The 23,465-nt window shown below is 45.2% G+C and overlaps 1 protein-coding gene across 1 annotated transcript in view; it reads left to right on the top strand.

The window, feature by feature from the left end:
- Positions 1 to 510: 510 nt before the first annotated feature.
- ADGRD1 (adhesion G protein-coupled receptor D1) overlaps positions 511 to 23,465 on the top strand; it is a gene marked incomplete at both ends in the record, with an annotated part of 143,187 nt that continues 120,232 nt past the window's right edge. The window contains 5 exons of the mRNA XM_079717164.1: positions 511 to 576; positions 661 to 697; positions 8,279 to 8,362; positions 10,497 to 10,592; positions 12,426 to 12,548. Coding sequence (XP_079573290.1) covers positions 511 to 576; positions 661 to 697; positions 8,279 to 8,362; positions 10,497 to 10,592; positions 12,426 to 12,548 — 406 coding nt within the window. The remainder of the gene's footprint in view (positions 577 to 660; positions 698 to 8,278; positions 8,363 to 10,496; positions 10,593 to 12,425; positions 12,549 to 23,465) is intronic.

The following is a 23,465-nucleotide window of genomic DNA, read 5'->3' as shown; positions in this document are numbered from 1 at the left end:
AGAGGACTCGGGCAGCAACGCACCAGCCCAGGAGCCCGAGGGAGTTCCAGACACAATTCCTCCCACTTCCAGGAAAAAGAGAAACTTCCAACTCCGAACCTGGGTGGATACCACTGAAGACTCTTGACAGAAACAGAAAACCGTGAGGGACCCACGATCACTCCCCGAGCCTCGGCACTGCAGCCGCAGCCCTGGATTGCTTCTCGGGAGCTGTGATCAGAAGCTGCCTTTCTCCTCCCTGCGTCCCCGTGCCGGTCTGATCGTTCCCATGTGTTTATCGATCACCGAAGACCCTTGAGTCCGGAGACGAAGACGAAACACCCGTTAACTCTCACGACCCTCTGCCTTAACTCTGTGCAGTTCACAAACTCTAGGGAAACAGAAGGTTTTCTTCTTTCTGGAACCTGTGAAAATGTCCCTTTCCCAAGGGAGTGAAAGTTAAAGGCGCCACTTTGTCACAGACCCTCAGGAATTCTGCTTGGATCACATTTTCACCTCCAAAAAAAAACCATGAGGAAGCTGCTGCCTCTTTGCTGCTGGCACTCCTGGCTGCTGTTATTCTATTGTGATTTCCAGGTAATGTCCCCAGGTGGTGCTCGCTGAGGTGGGACTCGCCGGGAGGTTCCCTGCATGTCTTACAATGTGGTGTTTTGTGTGCAGGTGCACGGAGCCGACACCAGGTCACACGCCCATCCAGGTAAGTAAGGCAGCTTCCCTCCTGGTCTGCTCACTACCTGCTCTCCCTGCCCAGCCCGGGGTCTGGAAGCAGTTCGCTTGTTTGTCTCTAAGGCTGTGAGCGAGAGGCCCTTCTTGGGCTCCTCTGGCCCCGCCAGCTGTCCTGGCACCTTGTCCCGGGGGTCACTCATCATCCTCCACCTCCACCTCCATCTTGGGGAAGCAGGTCTCTCCGCGCCCGGATGCTTCTGGTTCTGGGGCATTCAGGACATGGGGGTGTTCACCGGTGAAGCATCTTCTGTCTTTTACTTACATCCTGTGTCTCCAGCACAGACTCACTTGAGCTGACTTAGAGCGTCCCCGCCCCCTTCCCCGCACTGCCCGTTCTGTCCCCATCTCTCCGGTGGGAGCGAGAGTCCTCCATTCCCTCTGAGGAAACCCCTCGCCCGTCCGGCTGGGTCCGCTTTTCCTTTGCCCCCCCGAGGCTTTCCTGGGGGAGGATAGAGGGGATGTGAACACTTCCCTCGCCCTTTCCCAGAGCGGGAGGCCTGCGTGACGGTGACGGGGATTCGCTTTGCCGGCCCTTGTTCCCGTTTGCCGCTCGGCTGGCATGCGCGTGGTAGAGGGGACCCGACACTAACGTCCCCACGTCCTTGCTTGGGAGCCCGGAGGACAACCCCGGCCTGGGGGTGAGCATGCCTCTGGCCACGATTATTGTCACGGGCAGCCCTGCCAACTCCACGACCCACCAGAGATGGCGGGCGCAGCATCCCCGGCCCCATCCAGGTGGGAAGCCGGTTCCCAGGAGACGGCTCCGGTCTGGTGGGAGCACCAGAGCCGTGCTGGGTGCAGGCAGACGAGGGGTGGGACTCTGGCCCCTTTGGAGGGACGCGGCCGTCGCGGTGGGTGCTGGAGCCCACCCCGCCATCACTGCCACCTCCGCCTGCCGTCTCAGTGGTACAGAGGGGCTGCCGTGTCTCTCATCCGCATGTTTAAGTTCAATCTTTCAGTTGAGAAGGGTGTGAGGGCGGTGAACTTCCACAGGCTCCCCCTTCCTTAGCCAAAAGGCTGAAAGAAGGATTTGGGGATAAATAGATCACCTAGCATCGCCTCAAACGGAGGCTGTTGGTGCCCTGGCGCTAACTCACAGCTGACAGCTCACACTGGCTTCCCAGGAGAGATGTGTGTGGCCAGGAAGGCGACAAGGCAGCCCCAGGACCCCGGCCGCAGTCAGCGTGGGAAGGGAAGCTGTAGGGTGTTTGCCGTGGGGTCCCTTGGCCACACTGCGGCCCCCCGGTTCCACCCAGGTCCACTGGCATCCTTGACCCTTAGCTTCAAGGAGTGGCTTGAACTCAGTCTTGGTTCCGTAGAGAAACTGCGGCTCTTGCATCCTAACTTAGGGTAGAAAAAACATTTCTTGATCAACTAACTACCTCCGAGAAATAATAATAAAACTGAGAATCATAAAACTGTTACCACAAAGGAGCAATGTGCCCCGAGGCCTGGGTGGAAGGCTGGGGTGCGGGGAGCTGGGGTCTTAAGCTGCCGCGTCAGCAGCTGCGAGAGGCTCCTCCTTGTTCAACCCTCCCGTCTCCAGCAGTCTCTCTTTCTTCTAGTTCTCCCCACCCCACTTTCTGTTTTTTTTTTTTTTTTTTTGCGGTACGCGGGCCTCTCACTGTCGTGGCCTCTCCCGTTGTGGAACACAGGCTCCGGACGCGCAGGCTCAGCGGCCATGGCTCACGGGCCCAGCCGCTCCGTGGCATGTGGGACCTTCCCGGACCGGGGCACGAACCCGTGTCCCCTGCATCGGCAGGCGGACTCTCAACCACTGCGCCACCAGGGAAGCCCCTCCCTACCCCACTGTTTAATTTTATTTTAATTTAAAAAATTGTATTACTTTTTATTGGAGTAGATTTGCTTTACAATGTGGTGTCAGTTTCTGCTGTACAGCAAAGTGAATCAGCTATCTGTACACACATAGCCCCTCCTTTTTGTATTTCCTTCCCCCGTAGGTCACCACAGAGCACTGAGTAGCGTTCCCTGTGCTCGGCAGTAGGTTCTCATTACTTATCTATTTTACACATATATCAATCGATATGTCATATTGATATGTCAATCCCAATCTCCCAGTTCATCCCACCCCCCTCCCTCCTTGGTCACCCCACATTTTTAAATCTTTATTTCCTTTTCTTCCTCCCGCCTTCCTTCCTTTTTAGAATAAAGATGCAGGCTGATATTTATTGAACAACGAGGTGTTTTTCTGTTTCTCTTTTATACCCTATGGACGAAACCCTATTGCTTCCTCTCCTTCCCCTCTTCCCTCCTTCCTTGTTTCCCTCCTTCTCTCGCCTTTTCTTTCCTGTCATCCTCTCTCCCGTAGTTTCTTCCTCTCCCTCCTCCTCCAGTCCTTTTATTTTGTCTTCTCTTCCTACTCAACCCCCTTTCCTGCTGAAAAGTCTGACCCCTGTCATCTGTGCACCATCAGCACCTGGGAGGCCTGATGCATTTCTGCTTCTGACCTCTGAAGCCTGCCGCATCCTGAGGGGAGCCGCAGTGGAGGAAACCTGATTCCCAGGACTTCCACCCAAGGGCATCCGCCTAGGCACACACTGAACATGCAGAGACCCTGTTCCCAATGGGAAGAAATTTGGAAACACCCTGAATACCCATCAGTGTGGGAAAGGCTACATAAATTGTAGCATTTTATTCTAAGGAGCACGAAGCGGTAAATAAAAATGCCAGTATGATGGTGTACTGGGTGCTTTTACGTAGATCCCATAGAGTACCCCCAGCGCTCTGAAGCCACTTTGTCAGCCTCCAGGTGAGGAAGTGTTTCTTCCCAAGAGTAAATGCTCTGCCCAAGGTCCCAGCGCTAATAAGACATCGTGGTAACTAAGGACTCACAAATTTGGAGGCAGCTGGGGGTGGTCAGACTCATACAGAGGTTGTTGAAGATGAAAACAGCATGGGCAGCCCAGTGGGGGACGTATGCACGGGATGTTCGGTGAGCTGGGGTCCCCAGTAGAGGCTGGACCCCTAGTGTCCGGAAGGGCGACCACACCAAAGCTTCCTTTCTAAGGTTCTAGGAGGACTAGTAAGCGTTTCCTGTTTTCTCGGTATGGTACCCAGCCCTGTGCCTTACAAATACTAGGTGCTCAGTAAATATCTGTTGGCTGGGTGATGCACTGTCAGTTGAAGATTTGCTGGTTGTCTGGTGAGCTGAGTCCCTGATGACAGCCAGCCTGCATGATTTTAACACCCAGCTGGGGGTTTTGGCTTCGTTTTCTGCCTTGCCTCTCTATACTAGCCCAGGTAACTCGATATTTTCCTGGTCTTTATCTCTACCGCATAGATAGGTATTTAGTTTCATCAGTAATGGAAAAAGAACTTCAAATCATTTTGAGCACTTGTGTGTTTTGTGACTGTGGACTGTCATTTTGTGCCAAACTATAGCATGCTGTTGGAAGGACCACCAGGGGCTATTCTAGCCCATCTCCCAATTTGAGAGTTGATGGAGGTGAGGCCCAGAGAGGGGAAACTGGGGACTCCATCCCACACCTGGATCCTTTTCTCTGGCCCCAGCCTGCCCGATTTCTTGCTCTGGCCCCGAGGGCAGTGCTAGGAAGCTGTGATGGTGGATAAATCTAAATCCATAAATGGCAACGGCCAAGAAATTGCACATCACTTGAAAAAAGTTTATAAACATGCCTTTTACAGATAACTTTTGGAATGAGGGTTCTTAATAAGCCATGTCATTATCCAGAAGTTTCCTGGCCCTGGGGTACACAGTGTGGCTGGTTCTATTTCCAGGAGATGGGGGCAGCTCACCTCATTGGCCCCATTTAGATGGCAAGGAGGCTAACACAGGTGATTGTAGTAATTATAATTCCCATAGTTATGTAGGGTTTTTTTTCGCTGTGTGAATCAATTGTTTGTTCCCTTTGTTTATTTTTATTTATTTATTTATTTATTTATTTATTTATTTATTTGCAGTACGCGGGCCTCTCACTCTTGTGGCCTCTCCCGTTGCGGAGCACAGGCTCCGGATGCACAGGCTCAGTGGCCATGGCTCACGGGCCCAGCCGCTCCGCGGCACGTGGGATCTTCCCGGACCGGGGCACGAACCCGCGTCCCCAGCATCGGCAGGCGGACTCCCAACCACTGTGCCACCAGGGAAGCCCTGTTTTTATTTTTTAATTGAGACATAATTGGCATGTAAAATTAATAATGAGTTTCAGGTGTACAGCATCATAGTTTGGTGTTTGTACATATCGTGCAATGGTCAGCACAGTAAGTCTAATTAACATCCGTCACCAACATCGTGTTGGAGCGTCTATAAAGGACCCTCAGAGTCACTAGGTCACGGTAAGAACTTCATTCTTCATCGTCCTAGTGCAAACGCAAAAGTGTTTATGATATAATTTTTAAAAATAATGTTTATACACTATTGAACGAATGGGAATTTGGCATTTAGAAATTGGGGAGCATCAGAATTACACAGTCTTTCTAAGTTTATTCTTTTATTTATTCATTATTGCAATTTCTTCATTCATTCCACCTATATCGTTTTTTTAAGAATTAATTGCTAACATTAAAATTTGGGGGAGAGTTCAAATGCAAAAACCTAGATTTCTGACATACACACGTGCACGCACACACACACACACATACACCAGGCTGTGTTTTAGACACGGGGCTAAGGTGCAAATAGAACAAATTCTCTGCACTCAAGTCACTAAGAGTCTGGTATAGGAGACAGACAACAAACAAATATACTAACAACAAAAACTTTCAAATTATAGTGTAAGCCCCACGAGAAGACAAAACAAAGCATTGGCAGAAAGAGTGGATAGTGGTGGTGATGAGGGGTGATCAGGGCAGGCCTCTTGGAGGGGGTGTCCTGAGGGCAGAGGCTTGAATGACAGAGTCGGTTATGCACAGCGAGAGAAGAGCAGGGGGGACCGCAGGCGAGTCCCACTGTGGAATGAGCTTGGTGTGTCATGGGCCAGGCAGCAGGGGTCCAAGATCTGCCCGAATTGGCAGGGACCAATTTTCCTCCGTGTGGTGTAGATTTCTGTTGAATAAAATCAGGGGACACGTATTGCCCTACACAGATTCAAGGGGTGAGGGCTTCCCTTTACTGACACACAGAGTAAGTGACAGGGAAGGGATGGAATGGGGAAATCTGGAATAAACGCTGAAAAGGAAGAATTAAAGGTTTTCTTAACTTTTCTTTTTGAATATTGATACCCCTCTCTCTCACCAAACTGGATCAACAAAGCATTACGTATGGATGAGAAATTATTGCTGAAGAACTGATTTTGAAAAAAATTATTTTATTGAAGTATAGTTGATTTACAACGTGCGTTATGTTAGTTTCTGCTGTACAGCAAAGTGATTCAGTTATACATATATAATCTTTTACATATTCTTTTCTATTATGGTTTATCACAGGATATTGAATAGAGTTCGCTGTGCTGTACAATAGGACCTTGTTGTTTATCCATTCTATGTATAATAGTTTGCATCTGCTTATCCCAAACTCCCAATCCTTCCCTCCGCCACTCCCCCTCCCCCTTGGCAACTACAAGTCTGTTCTCTAGGTCTGTGAGTCTGTTTCTGTTTCATAGATAAGTTCATTTGTGTCATTTTCTTAGATTCCACATACAAGTAATATCATATGATATTTGTCTTTCTCTTTCTGACAGTTCACTTAGTATGATAATCTCTAGGTCCATCCATGTTGCTGCAAATGACATTATTTCATTCTTTTTTATGGCTGAGTAGTATTCCATTGTGTGTGTGTGTGTGTGTATCACATCTTCTTTATCCATTCATCTGTTGATGGACACCTAGGTTGCTTCCATGTCCTGGCCATTGTAAATAGTGCTGCAATGAACACTGGGGTGCATGTATCTTTTCAAATTACAGTTTTCTCCAGATATATAACCAGGAGTGGGATCGCTGAATCATTTGGTAAGTCTATTTTTAGATTTTTAAGGAAGCTCCATACTGATTTCTGTAGTGGTTGCACCAATTTACATTCCCACCAACAGTGTAGAAGGGTTCTCTTTTCTCCACACCCTCTCCAGCATTTATTATTTGTAGGCTTTTTGATGATGGCCATTCTGACCAGTATGAGGTGATACCTCATTGTAGTTTTGATTGACATCTCTCTAATAATTAACAAAGCTGAGCATCTTTAGTAGATATTTTTATGATTTTTGAGTTTTTTAAATCAAGAATAGGTTAAGTCCTTCATTTTTTCAAGGGTTCTTTTATATCCATTAGCATGATTTTATTGTTTTCTTCATGAGAATGTTGTATAGTTCTTATTCTTTTGTTCTTAAATGTCTTGGCTGCATTTATAAATGAGAACTTTCTTCTGTTTTTTAGAATTATTATTTGAATACAGGAGAGCTATTGACATTTGCATATTTAATTTGTATCAGCCTCCTTACTAAATTCTTTTATTGTTTGTAACAGGTTTTCACTTACCAAATTATTTTCTTATTTGTAATACTTTTTCATTTTCATTATCAGGCATATATCATTTGAAAATAATGATTATATTATCTCCTCTTAAAAAACATCTTTTACAATGAACAACACAAAGATTACTTTATTAATTTTATCTTTTTGGTGACCTGGCAGACATTCAAGGCAGTTGATTATTATTTAGTCATCTGGGCCATTATTTCCACTTCTGGGAACTGTTCACAGAGAAATAATACAAAAGAAGATTCAAGTTAGGAGAACAATTCAATGTGTGATGGTGTAGCCTCTCCAGGGACTATTACCCAAACTCGATTATGAGAGTTAGAGAGAAAAAAATAAATCAACTAATTTGTATGGTATTAAGTGAGAAGAGCAGAATAAAAAAGAACATATCGGCATAAAGTGATGTCTACGCAAAGTACAAGGAACATAAAGGTAATTTTGAAAGGATTCATTTTTAGTATGGTGGAAGCAGAGAGATAATAGAAAGATCAGGACCAATTCAGGAGACGTGTATGGAGGACTGCATCTAACACCATCGGCTGGGTGACTCCTGAGGGGGCATTTTATTCCTTGTCATAACAGATAGGCTAAGAGTACAGGTATCTTATAGATTATCATTAGAATGAAACGAGGAAGTATTTGTCAAGAACCTCACACAGCGTCTGCACAATATCAGTGTTGGTTCCCTCCTCTTTTTCAACCTCATTTTTTTCTCTTGTCTGATTGTATCAGCTATGTCTTCTAAAACGCAGGAAGTAATAATGGGATAATGGACATTCTTGTCTTTTTTTCTGACACGTATGGGCGTGCTTCTTGCGTTGCACCACTAGGCATGGTGGCTTTTATTTTCTTTGGTTAAAAGGTATCTCTCTATTCCTATTTATTATGTTTTATTCTGTAAAAACATTCATTTAATTACTGAGTTTTTTGGACACTGGGAGTGTGTATTGAATCTATTCAAATGACTTTTGAATACATCCCACAGTCACTCTGATACTTTTGCTCTTTCCCCAATTCCTGATGGAGGTGGTAAGTGGTTCCTTATGTCCAGCTCTTTCTTTCCTAATGGTGATGTAACATTTTTATTCTTCTCTCCCCTAAGGGTTTGACGTCTTGGCTTCTGCTTCCCATTACTGGCCGTTGGAAAGTGTGGATGGGATCCACGAACTTCAGGAGACAACTGGAGGTAGACGGGGTGGGGACAGTAACCAGGGCCCCAGGAATGCACTTTCCCTAGGGAATCAGGGGCCGTTGGGAGGGACAAGGGAACAAACAGCATCCACTCTGAAGTCAGCCACGATGACGGAGACGAATAAACATTTGTGTAGCTTCCCCCTAATCATTGTTATTGCAAAGGATTTTACTAGAACTTTTATATGTTTTTATGGTTGAAGGACAGAATTTATGCTTCAAAATATTAAGATGTGCATTTCGTCCAACAACCTTTAAACAAATGCAGTTGTTTTCAGCTTTAAGCGGTACACAATGGATCAGTCTCTGTACAAGTCCGGATGTACGTTTTCTAGGTAGGCACAAATGGAGTAATCTACATGCCTGCCAAAGCAGGGGCCCATTGGAACCTAGGGCCAAATGTCGTGTGAACGAAGACTGACCCCCTGTTTGCGGGGTCATGATTTCACTTAGCAAAGGTGTCCCCCCACCTCCCTGTCAGCTCCTCTACATGTCACTGGAAGCCCCCCTGTGAAAAGATCCAACATCACCTAAGATGCTTCCAATGGTCCCCAATTCCGTGGAAGATAAAGTTTCTATCTGAAGCAATTCAGACATTTCGAGAAGGATAAACCCCAGACAGCCCTGAGCACTTTTTGCATTCCAATAAGAAGCTTTTTTAAAGTCTAAGTTTTGAGTGATTTGGGATGCTTTGACATTTTAATTTTTATTTCCTTATTCCTCTTGATTATGTCCAATGACTGATGTGTATAACAGGAGAGTTATGTACAACCATCCTGGCACATGCTCAGATTGTCTATACTGGTTCTTTGTAGTGGATTAAAAAAAAAACCCACACATTGCTGATTACTATGCTTTCCACACCAGCACACTGATATTTTCCTTATTCCTGGGACTTCATGTGCTGCCATAAATTGCCACCTCAGATTCTAAAACTTTTTTTTTTTAATTTGCAAATTGAGAAGCATTACAGCTGAAGTCTGTCCTGCTGGCATCCTTAGAGGAGCTCAGTCAAGGAGCAGGGTCCTCCAGAAGGGTGCTGTCCTCCTGTGTAGGGCCACCGGAGGCCCTGCCTTATTCTGCATTGCCTCTTGCTTGCCTGCGTATCAGGCAGCAGTGGCGGCCACAGGAAAACCTGTATTGGGCCGCTGGGGCTCCATATTTTCTCCAAATAGTCTGTACCATAGGGATGGAAGGTCCCTGTGATAGTTATTTTATGACTACCTCAGGTTAAAAGAAATGGTTTCCCCTTGTTATAATCTAATTTTCTTTTCTCAGGGCCTTTACTTTAAAGCCTTTGAAAGGAGATCTTTCCAAGTGGAAATTGCATTGTCAAAATAGCTCCTTGTTTAGGACCCAGGCGCTATTTTAGGAATTACTTCAAACAGAACTCAAATAAAGATCTGTATATTTCTCTCCTCACCCCCTCAACTCATTTCATTGCCATAGATTATCAGATAGAATTACACTGTGGTTGAATTTTGTTCACCCAAAGTATTATTTTCCCATAAAACTCGAACTATATCAGTGTTTGTCCCAAAACACTCAAATGATGAAGGTTTCACTGCACTGTTCTATTGGGTCCATTCTTTATGTTATTGTGCTTTACTGGCATATTTCAATTTGATTCCAGGCTCCACATTTTACTTCTGGGGACAGTTGAATGGTGCTGGGGATCATTGCATGGAGGCACTGCTTTGTCATTTGTCGCTGAATTCTCTGTGGTTTTGTCCATTTGTCATAATAACATGCAGTTGTTTTCATGCTGTGTTGCTGTTTCATCAGTTCTTGTGACATCACAACCGTTAATCCTTTTGTTAAGGCTATTTTATGGCCGAGTTCAATTTCATATCTCTCAACTAAGTATCTGGATGGGAATGGGAGCCAGCAAACCGCAACCAAATACAGCGGCAATCGCGCCCTAGGTTTGGGACTGAACGGGGCCGCTGGAGTTGCCCTAATGTCCCCTGAAAAAATAAGAGGGAGGTGGGGTCGGAAGAGAAAATCCAAGCTGTCTGCGGGATGAAAGGCACACTTGTCGATGCATGTTGAGTTGAGAGATATGTCGGTTCCATTTGTTTTTTGTGTCACTCATTCATTGTGCTTTTTTCTTTTGTCGTTTCACCCAGCATTACGAACCCACAACCTCACTGTGCTTCCTCCCCATAATTCTACCTTTGTATATACCAATGACTCTGCCTACTCAAATGTCTCTGCAACCGTAGGTGAGCACATGTTTCTTCTGTGTTCTGTCGAGTTTGGATCTGCAGTGAATTGAAAGGCCATTCCAAGTTGGTTCTGTATGAATTCACTGTATCTTGACTAGCAAACAAGCAAATAACCAGAAAAAGAGCCAAAGATCCAGGGTATTGAAGATAACAACTTCGAATTAGGTCTAAAGGAATTACCACAGATTGCAGTATATTAGGGGGTGTCTATACGCTTTCAAGCGACCAGGGTTTCCAAACCAGCTCCTTGTTTTCAGAACAATACAGACAGAAGATGAGTAGTTTCTAAAAATAGAATTTGTTTGGATTTTTAAATGGATTATATTCTTTGGGGGAGGAAAAACATGCCCTATGAATGGAACATTAAAGTCGATTTTAAAATACCTCATCAAAAATTTGATCTCTTACAAACATTAAAATCGGCATTTTTTCTGTAGCTGGAATTTTTTTTTTAATCATTAGAAGCTGTTTTCTAAGACACACTCAGAAGAGTCATGGCTAAATGACTATCTTATTTAATAACCTCCAGAGCCCGTATGTTTCAGATTTTGCTTATGCAGCACAGAGCAGAATGGATAGTAGCAATTGGGCAGCTCTCTGGTCAGTACGGAGAGTCAGCTCAGATAATTTAGGTCTCACTCCTGATCTCTTTACAATATATAACCTGATTGCTCTTTCAACTATGGGGTGTTTCGCTTCCAAAATTAATTCTGCCAAGCAAACGGTCTGGTTTAGGGGTTTATACAGCCTCAGTCAATCATGAACTGTGAGTTGCCCATGTAACTTTGTAATATGTAGATCATCTCCAGCAATAAACGAGATAGATTACAAAAAATAAGTTTAAACACGATAAGGAAAAACTTGAAGCCCTTTGAGTTGGTATCCACATGCCAATGGTTGTCAGAAAATCTGAGCTGGGGTAGCAGTCAGTCAAAGAGCCTCCAGTGCTTCTGTACATCTTCATCTGGGTCAACGGCTCCAAGGGCAGGAGGCATGTGCCACAGGGCAGAGGGTCATCTGGGCGACTTTGACCCCAGTCGACAATACGTGACCCATCACCCTTGGCTTCAATTCTGTAAACCACTGACATCGCACTGACACCATCAGAGAGGTTTGCTATGGGAATGGGACAAACAAAAAGTTGACGGAGCTGGCGTCTCTTCCAGGACTGCTGGCCCTATGGTCTTGTCGTTGGCGGGCTCTTCTGGGATGACTCGAGTTTGAAAATGAATTCTCTTAAAATCACGGGCTCCCATGTCTAGGATTGGGGGCTCTCAATGAGAACTCAAAAGGAGAGAGAGTTCACGTGTAGTTTTACGTTCAAACTTGAATCTCAGTGTTTCACTTGGAAGGTCTAGTGTGAAGATGGCAGTGAGAACTCATGAAGAGGTGGATGGAATGAAAGTTTAGGACAGTAGGAGATTCTAATCACATGGCTTCTGGTAACTCAACTGTCGGCCAACATAGCAATTATAATAGTGTTATATTACAGTACATATTATACACTGGTATGATATTAATTAATGTGATACAATATTAATAGGATAGAATACTTATTAATACTTATTAATAAGATAGAATAGGATAGAATACTTAAATACAGGTATTTAATATTGACACAAATGTATATTATTTGTGATTTAGTTCTTAATTATGAAATGTTAACTACTGTTAATATTATATACTAATATATAATGTTAGAAATATTTAATTATAAATATAAATTAATGCAGTATACTTAGATGTAAGTTGTTTGTAAGCCTGACACATCTCTGGACGTTGCATCTCATGCGATTATTGACCTACAGCGTTGCCATTCTTCTCACTTAGATATTGTAGAAGGAAAGGTCAACAAAGGCATTTACCTCAAGGAGGAAAAAGGAGTCACATTTCTCTATTACGGAAGGTACAAAACTTCTTGCATCAGTAATCCAGCACAGTGCGGCCCTGAGGGTGAGTGATGAGCTCCATTCTTTTTCTTTTTCTTCTTCTTCTTCTTTTTTTTTTTTAGTTCATTTCATTGCCAGGTACCATCTGTTGCTCTGGGCCATGGCAGATGTGACGGCGAAGTTCGGCTGCAGGATGCGTGCAAATGTCACATACGGCTTTGAGGGGAGGGGAGGGGAGGGGAGGGATAGGGAAGCAGACACCTAGAATTCTAATGCGAGACCCGTCCTAGAGGTGGAATTAGAACACGTCTCATGTCTCATCAAGGTGTGAGGGCAAACTATTTAATCTTGTAAAGCAAAAACAAACAAATAACAACAACCAAAAAAACCCAGGAAACAAACAAAAAAGAACCCTCCATAAAAAGCAGACACAGGGATGTCACACTGGAGTTTGGACGGGGCCATGGAGTTTGTGGGAAGTAAATTGATGGTGTGGCTCACAGAACGTTATTTCTGGCTCCAGGATGTTGGCGCTGGATCTGGGCGGGGCGTGCCTTTTAAGGTTTGTGCCATGGGTTTGTTCCTTTTATATCCATCAAGATTGGAGGGGGCAGTGGAGAGAGATGTCCCAGCAAGAGGTTGCAGGTCTGTGGTTAAACTAATGCCATGGACGAAACACATAGATGCAAAAGAGAAGTTAGGAACCTATTCCTTCTTTTTTTCTTTTTTTCTTCTTCTATGAAAAGTAAACTGTTCTCCAGTGTCTGAGCTTCAGACAATGGACATCTGAGCCACATTTCGAAACTTTCTGGGAAATTGTTCTCTGCCATCCAAATCAGCTTCAAGCTTCCAAGTTCCATTATCCTAAGGAAATAAAAAAATTTCTTTCTAGGAAAGAAAAAAGTTTAATGCAGCCAATTTGAAAGCCCTAAGGCTTTTTGGACATCCATGGCCTTATCAAAACCGCCCTGTGATGAATTCATTGTTCTTGACTCTGGGCCATAATGGGTTACATTCCAGTAAAAGTAAACAAAAGCTTAACAAGGTGATAACATGTGGAAGCAAACGTTTTGGACTTCGCAGGACCCAGAGGTTTGAGAAAGGGTTTCGCCGTCCAAAACCACGCCAGGTTTACAAATCCACAGTTCAAGCTGTTCCTGAATTCAAACAGCCCTATAAACACAGCAGCCTTGTTTATTCCTCTAAATTTAAAACAGCCCCGCCTCAGCTACAAGGACTAAGAGAAGCAAGAAGGCAGTCACGCCTGCCTCACCCCTTCCCTGCCTTGGTCAGGAAGGCGGTGAGCGGGGGTCTCTGCCTGGTGTCTCTCTGGGTCTGTAGGGAACGGCCTCTCCCGGAGGACAGGTGTCTCTACAGCCTCAGCTACCAACTGGAATTGACCTGTGTGGGATGGAAGGTCCCGGGAATTCCAGTGGCTGGGGACGATCACAGATGACCAGCCTTTGAAGGGTGACTATGATGGGACCAGTGGGGCAGCCCAGGTATTGCAAATCAGAACTATTGGGAAGTTTTACGTGAACTCTGCGGTCATAAATTAGAGGCCTCTGAGCTGACTCTGGCCTGTGGCTGTGTTTTGTTTTGCAAAAGCACAGAGTTAAAAACTTTTAATTAGTTGCCAATGTTGAAAAATAGGAAGATTTCACATAAAAATATGAATTTCCAATTTCTCTTGAGAAATCCACCCCTCCCAGCCAGCCGCAGGCCCATTCTGATTGGGTGGAGCTGAATGGAACGGCCCCCTTTGTGATGGACATTGCCCTTTGGTTCATCAGACTTCTGACCCTTTGATCATTGGGCCAGTTGGACACAGAGCACGTTAAAGGTATGGGCTCTGAGGCCAGGTGGCCTGGGTCCCAATTCCTGTTCTAATGCTTTCTGTGGTGACCTTGGGTAACCATTTAACCTCTGAGTCCAAGCTCCTTATCTGTAAAACAGGTCAATCAAAGTTCCTTGCTCATGGATTTGTTCTGAAGACTGGCACGTGGTTGGTCCAGCATTGAGAGGCCCTTGGGGTCAAGTCTGGGTGGCTCCAAACTTCCCTCCTGTCACCAGGGTCTGGGTCCTCACCCAATCTGCTTGCTTGGATGTGACCCTGTGACAGGGGCTGACATGGCTGGACTGATCATAATAATGACCCACAATTGTTAATCATTCACTTCGTGCCAGTCAGTGTTCTAATCCTATTACATGTATTAATTCATTTCATCCTAAAAAAAAAACCGAGGCAGACGAGACCTCAGGTGGTAGAGAGAGCTGGGAGCTTTGGCTTCACCTCCCACCCTGTTGACAACTTTTCCTGTGTCATGTTAACTGGAGCCTTTTAAGGTGTTTTTCAGGTGGCCACTTTCTCTAGAGAATGGCCAGATATCCAGGAAAGCCAGGAAGCCTCAAGTCAGTCTTGGCCCCCAGAGACCGTGCTGCTGGGGGGCTTAATGCGGATGCAGAGGGAGGTTGGGTATTCCTCCATGCACCTCCCTTGGTGTGGTCTTCAGACAGGGCCACCGAGCATGGGTGCCATCCTAAGGACCACTGCATGCATCTCCCCATTTTACTGACCATATCCTTTGCTCTGGTGGGTTTCCCTGGGGCCTCAAATAGCTTGTATTTCTGGGTTTAAGGAGAACAGCGGAGGTCTGTGCAGCATTTTCCAAATCAAAGTCCATGTAGCATGTGGAGTAGGTGAGATGATTTCAGGTGTACTTGGAGTGATTAAACAATGAATGGTTATGTTTTTATTTTAAGATAGCTCGTCAGAAGCTTAAGATAGCTTTCATAGATATTCTTTAGGATGAGACTTCAGTAAGTAGTAAGCTTTGAATGGGTTGACTTAAAGAACAGTGTTTCATAATAATAATCTAGGTGCTGTTCAGATAAGATGAAAACGTGAGTGATTAAAACGTAGGCAACATTGGATCAGCCTTTTCAGATACATTGATCTAGCGTTCTCCACGTGTGTTTTTGGAGGTGATGGTGGGCACAAATGTATGACCCATTATTCTTATAACAAAACTTTTATATATACATATATATATATATATATATATATATATATATATATATATGGTTGTTATAAGAATAATGGGTCATATATATATATATATATATATATATATATTGGCCTCACTGCACAGCTTGTGGGATCTTAGTTCCCTGACCAGGGATTGAACCCGGGCCCCAGCAGTGAAAGTGCCGAGTCATAACCACTGGACCGCCAGAGAATTCCCCCAACATTTAAATAAAGAGAGAAACGCTCCCCATGCCCAGTCCAGCAGGTCAACTGTTTTCGTATTTGTGATTTCCCAATTCTCTTGTGGCCTCTGTTCATATTTTTGGCTGATTTTTTTTAAAAGAATGTTTTAGGAGACAGGATTGAGGTTAGAGCTTTTCAAAAAAGGATAAAACATCTGAGCAATTTAGCTGTCCCTCTCCACGTTCTCAGGTAGAACGTGGAATCGTCTTCCTCTGCCAGGCTGCTCACTCCAAGCTCTTGAACCCACACCCTGCTCACCCTAGGGCTTCTCTCCACCCGCTCAGCCCGCTTCCCTTGTTTCTCTGAGCTGAACGTGGGGCCTGCCTTTTGGCAAACGGTATCTCCTGGGCAAGTTTTCTTATGGGTGCTGGGTGCAAATGCAGGAGAAGCTTTTGAGGAACTTTTGAGAGAAAAAGGCTATTTGAACATTAACCGAAGGAAGCACAGTCTATGTTCCTTAAATACCGAGGTGTCTCGCTGCCAGCTCCCACGACCAGCAAACACACAAGCGGGGAAACTCAACGTGGGAAGGGACTCTTCCAGAAATGTTCCAGCATCTTGTTTCATTCCCCTGTAGACCCTGAGAACTCGGCTCGAGTGTTACTTTTGCAGGGATGAGTCCCAGACCAGCCGCGTTCCTCTGTCTGTGTTCTCACATCTCCCTGTACGTTTTCCCTCTAGCCCTTGCACCGGTGGTGATGACCTGCTCATTATGTGTCTTCCTTCTTTGGCCTTTAGCTCTGTGAAGGCAGGGACTCTGTCTGTCTTGGTCATTGCTGTGTTTTCAGGGATGAATATCAGCATCGTAGATATTTGATGATCCATGTCGCTTGAACAGATAAGTCTAGTCTTTTTGATGTTAAATTCCTTTGAACGCTTCCCCAGCAAATATCTGATGGGCTGTCATTTGAATATCACCCTCGATGGGTCCTTCTCCATTCCTAAAGGGGCCTGTCCCATTTTTGCACTCCTTGGGCCTTTAGAAACTTATTTCTGATATTGGATTAAATTCCATCTTGAGTAATTATCTCTAATTTGAGTTCAACTCTAAATCACCTTGGCTCCCTGCAGGGAAGACATCCTCTCTGTTTTACTCATTAGCTTTACCTTTCCTCCCTCTGGAAATGCACCCTTTGCTTTTCCCTCTTGTGCGTTAGAGCCTCCCCTGCTTATAAACACCAAGAAGCCTGCTACAGCTCCGTGGCAGCAGCTGGGAAATCTCACCATCCACATTCCCTTCTTCTCAACTTCGATAGGACTTTTTTGCCCTTTGCATTAGGTTACTAAATTTAAAAAGCTGTCAACAAAATGCTAAAATATTTACAGAATTGAGTTGCAGGACGGTAATTTCCAGAATGGTCTGATGGATACAGGCTGGGCATGGATCCAACTTCTGTCTCCCTCAGATGACTGGGGGTTATGGGGCTGTTGGAAAGCCTGATGGAGCCTCAGAGAGAAGTATTCATTCAGTACGCCCATTTCACAGAGGGGGAAACCGAGGCCCAGAGGGGGCACAAGAGAGCCTAGAGCCACATGGCGATTTAGTGCAGAGTATCTCAAAGTGTTGTTTCCAGACCATCAGCAGAAGAGTCTATTGCAGAGATTGTTAAAAATGGAAGTTCTCAGGCTCCAGCCCAGAACCCACTGGATCAAAGTCTCCATGGATGAGGCCTGGGAATCTGTAGTTTTAGCCAGGACCTCCAGGTGATTCTCATGGACCGAATCACAGAACTGGCCAAGGCTGACTCCGTCCCACAGATGTGTTTTGTTTGCTGGCGTTATGTCGATTCTCACATATTTTATATTTTAATCAGCTTTCTAAATTGTTCTCGACAGGATGGGTGGGTCCAAATAGCCTGGCTCACTGTTTGCAGAAAACAGAGCCTCTCTCACGGTGCTTTAAATGTTTTTTTAAAAAATTAATATCTAATTCCTATATAAGAGAAAATTTCATTAAAAAATCTATACTTCTGACTTCTCTTAAAAAAATCAGAAAATCCGACAGTGTTCCCTGCCCACCTGGCAGCGGTTGGTTACTGACTGTTTCCTTTGGAATGGTCCAGTGGTCTCCAGATTTCCTGAGTCCCCAGCATTCTCAGTTTCCTGCTTGCTGAGACTGAAGTGCAGCTGCCACTCACCTGCTGGTATCATAACAATGAGAAGAGAAATGGTTAGTGTGAAAGAGAGTCCTACAGCACCAGGCATTTCTAGAAGAAATTAAACATAGCCTTTTTGGGGAGCAAGAAAGGTAGACATGAGTAGTATTTGATATGCAGTGTTTGATCTGAGAAAGTGTGTCTGCATGTTGAAAGATACAGCCTGAGCTGCCTTCGAGGAACACGCTGGCTGTCTTACAGAGTCAATCCTCCTGGCAAGATGGGCTTTTGAGTTTACGGCCTCTGTCGTATACACTAAAGTCTGAGAAGCACTGCCCCTTTGGGTCTCTATCATCTTTCTCTCTGCATTTCATATATCACATGTTCTCCTACCACTGCAAACTCAACTATGGCTGAAGACGGAACTCCTTATCTTTCACCCGGTGTCTCTTCTGTTATCCAGATTCCCCACCACTATGACCTTCAGCTCTTTTTCTCTCAAAAGTTTGCTCTTTGCTGTATCATTTCTCCCACCTTATTTAATTGTTACTTCCTTGTCTTGTAATCATGGAGTTGGGAAAAAAAATCTAAGGATACAGTGTGGAAGCTTCACTGTCTTCACAGCTTCTCTTTGTCAAGTAAAAATCAGATATTATTAGGGAAGACAATGAACACTGGGCCATGGAGTTGATACCTTATAATGTTTCTGCTTTAAGAGTAAAGTCTCTTGTATTCACTGGACCATATATAGCCTCACACTTTGCTCCTCAATTGTTCTTTGTACCGAGGAAACTTACACAGCCAGATGTAATTCTATTCTCATAGTCCTAAAGTGGACAAAAAAAATGGCATGTCATCACCTTAACTCAACTTTTGTAATGTCGACTATCAAGGCAGTGAGGCAGGATGTGTTTATGCCAAAGAAGAAGTCCAAGAGCGGATTATTGACTTTAATAGGTTGAGGTTGAATGATGTAATTATCTAAATTTCCAGTCATGCTAGAATGTTTTTAAGATTAGTGATTCTTAAATTTCATTCACTTTTAAATTGTTTTTATGATTTTTTTTACCATATACACATAACACCTGAACTATAATACTTATACCTTTTCTTTAAATTTTACTTACTTTGATTCAATTGAAAAGGAAACTTTATATCACCCTCAAGAACTGAACACCAATCTTGGTTCCCATAAGTAGAAGATACCTATATTGTTGAATTCTACGTGGGTACCGTGGCCCATCAGAGGCTCTAAATTTGAGATGTGGCATTTCTGTGTTAAAATGGGGATTAGCAATGGTTACTTACATATGAATGGACTTTCTCCTTGTCACAATCAGAAGAACTGGAAGACCATCGAGAAGGGACTCATGTGATTCATGTTATGTAAAAGCATGCCTATATGCAAAAATTTTCTTGGAGAAAGTGTCTGACACGAGAGGGGGTAGAATTGTCAACTCTTAGAAAGATGTAGGTAAAAACCATCATATCAACCTGTACTCTGCTGAAATGCAGAGGTAGGGGTCACACTTTAGGGTCTTACAAAATCAGAGTTAGGCATCTACGGCAGAACCTTGCTGGTGGACTGCGACCTGGGTGTCTGGGTCTTTTCTCAGCTTAGCCAGAAGGCCAAGATCTCCCCATCACTCTCTCCCAGCCTGTGCTCTTTTGGAAGCACTCGACAGGTGGTCACTCCGTAGAGACGCTCTGTCATCAGAACCCTGCACACTTGCTTCCTTCCTCTCCTTCTCGGCCACACCGCATAGAAAACCCACTTAGAATCCTACAGTTGGTAGATTCCTTTGACATCCTCTATTCTTTATAAAGAAACCACGGCCCCAATTCTGGAGCCTCTCTTGACCAAAACCTGGGAGAACATCCAACTTCCATGCCTGAGATACGCCGTAATAAAATTGGATGTTGAACCAGGCAGATCAGATTAAAGACCTTCCCAACCGAGCAGAATCTCTTTTCTTTTCTTTTCTCTTTTTTTTATGAAATCCTTTTTATTTTGAGATAATTGTCAATGAACACGCAGTCAGTTGTAAAAAATAATGCAAAGCAACCCAACGTACCCTTAACCCATTTTGCAGTGGGTGAAGCTGAGTGATTAAGTCCAGGAACTTGAGGTGGGGAATGTCCTGATCTTCTTTGTGGACCCAGGGTCGTCACAGGGGTCCTTACAAAGGGAGAGGGCAGGGGGCAGAGTCAAAGAGAGATGTGAAGACGGCTTTGAAGTTGGGGGAGGGGCCAGGAGCCCAGGAACGTGGACGCCTCTAGAAGCTGGAAGAGGGTGAGAGCAAATTCTCCTCCGCAGCTTCCCAAGGGGACGCAGCCCTGCTCACCTCCTGATTTTAGCTCGTGGGTCTTCTACCTCCACAGGCTTGAGAGTGAATCGTGTTGTTATCAGGCATAGAACGATGCGGTGATTTGTAGGAAACTGACACAGAGGTACCATCTCAGATTTCCCTCCTAACCACAGCTCTCAGACCCAAGTCTCTCATGGCCACACCTGCCTCACCAGCCTCACCTTCTGCTTCTCTCTTACCCTCCTGGCCACATCTTGTCACAAGACTGATATGAGGTCCTCTCCTTAAATGTTCCACGGTCCTTCGTCCTGTGCCTTCCCTTGTCCGAGTCACACCCGTTCTCTTCAGATCTCAGGCCCAAAGTGACCTTCAGGAAGCCTCTCTCAACCTCCAGGGTAGATGGCACCCTGCTCCGATGCTGTTGTCCATGTCCCTCCTCCCTGCGCTCCTCACACCCGTCCCTGGGGGGACCCCCGCATGACTATCCACGCCGGTCTCTCCCTGCCCACATGGTAGTAAGTCCAGGAGCCCAGGGACCCCGGGGTCTGCTCACTTTTCTGCCTCCAGACCCTCCCTCACAGTGTCTGATGTGTATCAGCCACTGATTAAATGTTTGTTGAATGAATGAATGAATGAATGAGGATGCTGCTATGAACTGAATGTGTGCTCCCCAAATTCATGTGTTGAAATCGTATCCCTATGAGAGAATTTAGAGGTAGGCCTTTGGGAGGTGGTTAGGATTCCATGAGGTCACGAGGGTGAGGGGTTAAGGCCCTTATAAGCAGAGAAGGAAACACGGGCTCTCTCTGTGTGCACGTCCCAAGGGAGGCCACGTGAGGATAAAACCAGCAAGAGGACTTTGCTGGCAACGTGATCACAGCCTTCCAGCTTCCAGAACTGTCAGAAATAACTGTCATTTAAGCCACCCAGTCTGTGAGATTCTGTTATAGCAGCCCGAGCTTACTGAGTCATGTGTTATCTAAGGTGAGACCACAGCCCGGGAGTGAAATTGATGGCCTTGTTGTTTGTTTTTTTGTTTTATTGGCTTTAATATCAAAAAAATTTTTATTGAAGTATAGATGATTTACAATGTTGTGTTAGTTTCTGCTGTACAGCAAAGTGATTCAGTTATACATGTGTACCTTCTTTTTGGTATTCTTTTCCATGATGGTTTATCACAGGATATTGAATATAGCTCCCTGTGCTCTACAGTAGGACCTTGTTGTTTATCCATCCTATATATAATAGTTTGCATCTGCTCATCCCAAACTCCAACTACATCCCTCCGCCACCCACTCTTCCCCTTGGCAACCACAAGTCTGTTCTCTAGGTCTGTGAGTCTGTTTCTGTTTCATAGATAGGTTCATTTGTGTCCTATTTTAGATTCCACATATAAGTGGTATCATATGGTCTTTCTCTTTCTGACTTACTTCACTTAGTATGATCATCTCTAGTTGCGTCCATATTGCTGCAAATGGCATTATTTCATTCTTTTTTATAGCTCAGCAGTATTCCATTGTATATATGTACCACATCTTCTTTATCCATTCATCTGTTGATGGACATTTAGGTGGTTTCCATATCTTGGCTATTGTAAATAATGCTGCTATGAACATTGGGGTACATGTATCTTTTTTTAAAATTTATTTTATTTAATTTATTTTTGGCTGCATTAGGTCTTTGTTGCTGCCTGCGGGCTTTCTCTAGTTGTGGCGAGCGACTCTTCATTGTGGTGCGCAGGCTTCTCATTGCGGTGGCTTCTTTTGTTGCAGAGCATGGGCTCTAGGTGCGTGGGCTTCAGTAGTTGTGGCTCGCGGGCTCTAGAGCACAGGCTCAGTAGTTGTGGCGCATGGGCTTAGTTGCTCCGCAGCATGTGGGATCTTCCCGGACCAGGGCTCGAACCCGTGTCCCCTGCATTGGCAGGAGGATTCTTAACCACTGTGCCACCAGGGAAGCCCACATGTATCTTTTTGCATTAGAGTTTTCTCTGGATATATGCCCAGGAATGGGATGGCTGGGTCATATGACACTCTATTTTTTAGTTTTTTGAGGAACCTCCATACTGTTCTCCATAGCGGCTGCACCAATTTACATTCCCATCAACAGTGTGGGAGGGTTCCCTTCTCTCCACACTCTCTCCAGCATTTGTTGTTTGTAGACTTTTTAATGGTGGCCATTCTGACCGGTGTGAGGTGATACCTCATGGTAGTTTTGATTTGCATTTCTCTGGTGATTAGCGATGTTGAGCATCTTTTCATGTGCCTGTTGGGATGGCGCTGGTTTTGATGCTCTCAGCTTCCCACTCCAGAACATTCTTGAGCCTGCTCTGCTGGCTCTGGGTGGTTCTCATGGAAACTTGCTTTCAGCTGGTTGTCATAGTTGACATGTGTGGATAAGCTCATGTACTCTCATGCCATTGCACTGTAGGTGGACGTGTGTCTCACACAGGCCCAGGGCCACCTCTGTCTTGAACCAAGTCCTCTTGGGAATGGGAAAGGATGGAGGGTCTCCTTGCTACCCCTCTCACCCTGCAGTCGCTTCTCCAGCATCCTCCCCCGAATCAGCCACCCACAATAGTGGTCAGGAAGGAAGGAGGGAGCCATGTGCACATCCTTGTGGTGGCCTTTGGTGGGACTTTGGGGTCAGGAAGGGGACTTCTCTGTGGATTGTCAAACTTCAGCTGAAAGGTTGTAAGCAACAGAAACGCAACTCAGCTAGGCTTGGGGGATTTATTGAGTGGATCCAGGTAAAGACTGTGTTCTGGTTATCGACTGCTGCGTAACAAGCACTCCCAAACTTAGCAAGTGCAACACAATTTAGCATCACCTCTCATGGTTCTGGGGGTTGCCAGGGCTCTCACACAGCTGCAGCCATGGTGGCCAGGACTGGGTCCTCTGAAGGTGCCCCTGAGGTGGATATCCAAGACCACTTTCTTCACTCACATCTCTGGCACCTCCAGCTCCTCTACATGGTTTCTTTCTCCACCAGCAGAGTCTGGACTTGTTCCATGTTGGCTTTGGGCTCCAAGAGGCAGAAAGCTGAAGTTCCCAGACAGTTAATAGCTGCACCTGGAACTTGGCCACGGCCACTTCTGTTGACTCCGCTTGGTCAAATCAGCCAGAGGGCAGGTGGAGAAATTGGCCTGAGTCTTGGTGGAGAGCGGGAAGGTCACATGGCATGAAAGCAGATGGGATTGGAGACGGTGTGGCTTCTTTGGGAGATGGAGCCTGCCACAAGCTGGGTCCAGGTGCTTAGATAATGTCACCAAAAGTTTGTGTTCCTCCATCGCTCTGGCTCTGTTCCAA

This window comes from Hyperoodon ampullatus (genome assembly GCF_949752795.1).
Source record: "Hyperoodon ampullatus genome assembly, chromosome: 13".
Lineage (NCBI taxonomy): Eukaryota > Metazoa > Chordata > Mammalia > Artiodactyla > Ziphiidae > Hyperoodon > Hyperoodon ampullatus.
This window is presented reverse-complemented; position numbering and strand designations above follow the sequence as displayed.